This window comes from Anarrhichthys ocellatus, unplaced genomic scaffold (assembly GCF_004355925.1).
Source record: "Anarrhichthys ocellatus isolate YVR2014 unplaced genomic scaffold, GSC_Weel_1.0 scaffold106, whole genome shotgun sequence".
NCBI classification, from domain to species: Eukaryota; Metazoa; Chordata; class Actinopteri; order Perciformes; family Anarhichadidae; genus Anarrhichthys; species Anarrhichthys ocellatus.
This window is the reverse complement of record NW_022280136.1, coordinates 109,496-114,643: the sequence shown is the minus strand read 5'-3', so window position 1 is coordinate 114,643 and position 5,148 is coordinate 109,496. Positions and strand designations below refer to the sequence as shown.

Sequence of the window (5,148 nt, the reverse complement as noted above, 5' to 3'; positions counted from 1 at the left end):
AACAGTTGGTTCAAGACACGACTCCAATATACGCCCAAGGGAGGAAACTGTGGATTCATGAGCCACTTTATTACACTCAGAATGAGTCCTGTTCTCCATCTCTCTATCTGTGTCTTATTGACATCCGGGGGTGTGGAATTCTTTACTAGTGTTGTACTTTCTCTGGGTTCTAGGAGAAATGAGTGCATGGCATGTTCACATGCACACATACAACATTATCACATGATCAAAACAAACATGAAACAAGGCAGGGACTGTTTGAGATAAAGAAAAACACGACAACCTGCAATGCTTTAAATGACGAGTGCAACTTTAATCTTTGAACTGCTCAAATGCATGTATACAAGCATTGTGTGTAATATTCTCATACCTGAGTGAGATTAATCAATGCCACCTCTTTCCGCTTCACACCAGAAGATCTTCTTTCTAGAGTGATTCATCCCAACTGCATGTTGGTATCTAATCAATAAGGGGATCAGAATAGTCGTTTAGTGTGCGGTTAAAGGAAATAGTAACACATCAGGCTAACACTACACATGAAACTGTTTACTTCAAACTCGAGAGTCCCTTCATTTAACTAGAGCTGAGGCGAGGATGCATACAGAAATACACACTGCCCTCATGTGGCCTGTCACAAAGCATGCACCTCTCAGGACTTTCAGTTTAAGTCTTTGTTGTTAACCCGATTGATTCACGTGACAAGTAAAAAAACATGTATTTTTGAGTTACATTTTAATGTGAACCAGTGGTTGAAATATGCATTGTGTGCTGTTATACCAAGTTGTATTTGAGGAGATTACCACAGTCAGTACATCGGCATATTATATGATACAAGAAAAGAAAGTAAAAAATATATAAAACAAAACACTTTGTGGCACAGCACAGATTACCAATATTTTTGGTACCTTTTCACTTTTTGAAAGATGAGAAGGTTGAGTTCACAATCTTCGAACACTACGTAAACAAACCTCCATGTGACAGTGGATGTTATTGGTAATTTGGGTTTCTATTTGATTTGTGATGGGGGGGGGGTACACAAAATAAAAATTAAATAATAGTAATTAAGTAATTAAGTGACGGCCTTGGACCTCACTGGAATCTGTACTGACGATAACGAATTATTCTCTGTGAAAAATATTATTTATTTACGGGTTTCTACAGAGTACTTGAATACATCACAAAATCGCCGTTTCCATCTGCCTGCCTGTGATTGGCCGAGCTGCGCTTCTACAGAAGATCGCGAGCAGTCGGACTGAGGGGGAACAGGTTGAAAAGAGCAAGAGGCTTGTATATTCAAATACTGTTGGTTGCAGATTGTAACCGGACCCAACACGCAAACTGGTGAGTATTGTTGTGCTTTGTTTCAGTTAGTAGTCGTTGTTCTATTGTTCTGCTCGCTACACGGACAGACTTTCTGGTGCATGACAAATCAATGCGCGCATTCAAGAGCTTTGACACGGCAAGATTATTCCTAGCGAGCTATCGCGGTAGTACTCGTGTCTTACCGTTAGCTAACGTTATCTCATGGTGTCACAGACAAACATTTAAATATTAGCTGACGTTACATCAATAAAACAACGTATAGACTTTCTGCATTCATACAACGGGCATTGTGACTACAACTACAGCACACGGGTTGGCTTCCTAACACAACCGTTCTCGAACAGCCCACAACAACGTCACGGACAGATCCTGGTTGTCCAGCTAGCTTAGCAACACGAGGAAGCTAATGTCGTGACTGTGTTGATGGTTGGAAAGAACGATTTGTTCCTTCTGTTAAAATACCGAGTGAGCCCATTAAACGTCATTGCCCCCCCCCCAAAAAAGAAACGTAGCAATTCTACACATATTTAATATAATATAGTACATAATGATTCCCCACCAGTTATTGCGCATATTCTGGTTGCACATGGTTACATGGCATCTGTTTGCAGCCCAGCCTTTTGTTTGCTCCGTGTTGCGTCTCAACAAGCACTAAAACCTTTTACCTCCTAAGGTAGCCTGTATATTAAGACCTTAAGTAACTTAAAATGAGTAAAGAAATAGTCAAAACTAAAATAGAAAGTAAAGCAACACATTTGTAAATAGAGAAGTAGCATGCATAAAAAGGAACGTTTGTGAAAGATGAATAAAATGAAGTAGATTTGTATAATATTGTTGACGGTGGAAGTTCAGTCAGAGCTGCGTTGAAGCAGTTCAAGTTGAGAAACTAGCAAGAGTATGCTATTTTTTTAAAGTACCCAGCCCAGTGTTGCCAACTTTTTTCCAATGAAAGTAGCTGGTGGCACGAGCTCCAAAAGTCGCTAAATCTAGCGGCAAAGTTATCAACACTGGCGGCTCATCCCTTCGGGCCTCCTTCCAAAGCCGCTCCCCCTTAAAATTATCTCTAGGGACGCAGACATATCGTAACGAACTGTTAACAGCGAACATGGCTGTTGTCGGTACTCGCAGCTAGCAAGCTTGTGGCAGACTCCGGGGACGCGCAATGAGTGCGCGCACGCACGCACGCAGGTAGGTAGACAGGCAGCTAGGTTGGACTGGCTCATTACAGTCTTGCTATAGGTACCCTTGTCAAAGTATTTAATTAATGTAATATTCAACAATTATACCAAATGTTTTGAACGACATTAACAACCATAGCTTCAACTATCCTATAACTGGTTTGAGTGGACATATACAGTCATTTTTCAAGCTTTTTTTTTTTTTTTTTTTTTTTTAAAGTGGAAATTGATAAAAACTATTGCAAATTCTTCACATTTGGTCAGGATTTTTATTATTTTTGTCGCAAGATGAAAGCCATACTGACCTCCGGGATTAAGACGAGGCACACAATATATTGGGGAGGGAAATGTAGACACCCCCCCCCCCCCAATACTATCGATTTTAAAAATTGACAATTGAGATGTTCTTTGGCTCTATGTTTAATTCAAAATGAGGGGACACAGCTGCAGCAGTGTGTGGCAACACAATGCTGTCATTCAGTCCAAATGGAGAATTCCTCCTTGCTGTGTGCAGGACGTTCATGAAGAAGTCACATTCTGAGGTACTTGGATTTGACTCTTCTTAAAGAACGTCATGCCTCAGTTTGTGCTCGTTTGTAACTCCAACACTGCCGAGAAGGATGAAGAACGGCTTCAGCAGAGCGCCAGTTGGCAGTAATACGATTTATAACTACTGTAAGGAAACAGAGGTATTTAAGTATTAGTTATACTTCTATCTGGAAAAAGCTGCTTTTTATGAAAAACAACTTCTCAGGGACTAACTGAGACACCTTTCCTGCTCCTCCTCTACTCAAGAGTTTCCAGAGTTGCTTTTTTTTTTTTTTTTAATAAATTAAGTAAACCGCTCCCCTCCCATTTCTCCACTGCAGGAAGGGCTCAGCGCAGCGTGGGTGCCCAGGGATCCACTGCATGAGTGCGGGGAGAGCAGCGGCCAGGACCCCCGAGACATGAACCACACCAAGGGCGGCCTGGTCATCTTCACCGCCAACTCGCACCCCGCCAGCCGTGAGATGGGCAAGAGGATTTCAGAGTGAGTGAGAGATGCACGCACGCACACACGCACACACACACACACACACACACTAGAATAAATAAACCATATGGGTCCTTTGCTGGTTCTGCTTGTGTCAACACTGTTTAGTAATACGGTTACTTAGACTAATGCTCTCCATGCTTGTTAAATCTGGTCAAATCTTGCATAAAAAGCACAGTGAAAACCTAAAATATTTACAAAATAAGGGTGTTAAATAACAATAATGCTGTCAGAAAGTACTTTAATATTACATACTACACAGTGCTCCACCTAGAACTAAAACATATTCAATAAAAAAAATTATTTGAGTTCAGGGAGGTGAGTAACTCCACATAAGCAGTTACAGAAGAACCTCTAGGTGTATTTAATCTGTTCTAAAAAGGCATCAAAGAATTGAGTGATCCAAGTGAAATACCGGTTCCCCCAAAGAGCAGCGACATGTTGTCTTTAACAGTCAGAATGGCGACTGCCTGGACGTTCTCAAAATTGTCCCTGCAGCAAAAAGAATATGAAGTCGATGCAAATTCATTCCGAGCTGATCTCTCCATCTGCAGCCTGCTGAGAAACAACAATCACAGTTGCAGGATGAGTTGCAGCAACGTTCGTATTTCATCGTGTTGTGTGTAAACAGAGCGTTCATCCAAAGTGCAGAAACGCACTTGGAATCCACTCCTGGACTCCAGCGGTGCATGTTTACAGAACAAATGGAGCAGATTAGGGTCAGACACTGAATTCCAGTCTCTGTGTGAGAGAGACGTGAAATGAAACGCAGCATGTGAACAGTTAACAGGGAGAGAATGTAACAACAGATGTCTGAAGCGTTTTTATCATGTATTTTCTCTTGTTATTGAGATAATGATATGCTGCTTACTCTCTCCGTCCCTCTCTCAGGCGGTTAGGGGTGGAGCTTGGCAAGGTGCAGGTGTACCAGGAGGCTAACCGAGGTAAGGTGGTGTCTGGAGAATGGCTCTCTGTGCATGTGTAGATGTTGACTTATTTATTGTCAGCCGCTTTTGCATTCGCACACATTTTTCTGCACTTGTTAAAGAATCTCATTTGAACAGCGGTATGTAAATGACAAATTTCCTCAATAGCGAAGATTTAGCTCACGTGACTGATCGGCTGGTTTCTGCTTTCGGAGTCTTTTCGGATATTACCGCGTGAATGCTCGTCTGCGGACAGCATGATGCATGGCATCTCCTAGCTGACATTACAACTTTCCCAATAGAAACAAACTACTGTCGACCGCTTTCCATTTTCTTTCGTAGGTGCAACCTCTGAGAAATCAGCCAATGCTGAAGTGCCTTAAACCTGCATTCTCTCTAATGGCCAACTTGTTTTTGCTGCAGCAGCATTTTAAAAGTTTGCTTAAGATTTGCTTGAACAATTAAACAGAAGCACGGCTGTTGAGATCGAGATCTCTTTTGCAACAGAGACCTGAGCACAGCAGAGGAAATAGAACCAAGAGGAGACGCACAACCAAACGCATTCAGACACACACACACACACACGAGCCCCAACAAACAAACCTCTACCCAAGTTCTATAATATTTACCCTTCAGCATTAGTGTGTGTGTGTGTGTGTGTGTGTGTGTGTGTGTGTGTGTGTGTGTG

General features: G+C 41.9%; 1 protein-coding gene across 1 annotated transcript in view; it reads left to right on the top strand.

The window, feature by feature from the left end:
• The first annotated feature begins 1,216 nt into the window (after positions 1-1,216).
• The window catches only part of prpsap2 (phosphoribosyl pyrophosphate synthetase-associated protein 2), a 10,213-nt gene continuing 6,281 nt past the window's right edge, over positions 1,217-5,148 (top strand). The window contains exons 1-3 of the mRNA XM_031876235.1: positions 1,217-1,341; positions 3,371-3,531; positions 4,426-4,478. Coding sequence (XP_031732095.1) covers positions 3,449-3,531; positions 4,426-4,478 — 136 coding nt within the window. The 5' untranslated portion in view covers positions 1,217-1,341; positions 3,371-3,448. The remainder of the gene's footprint in view (positions 1,342-3,370; positions 3,532-4,425; positions 4,479-5,148) is intronic.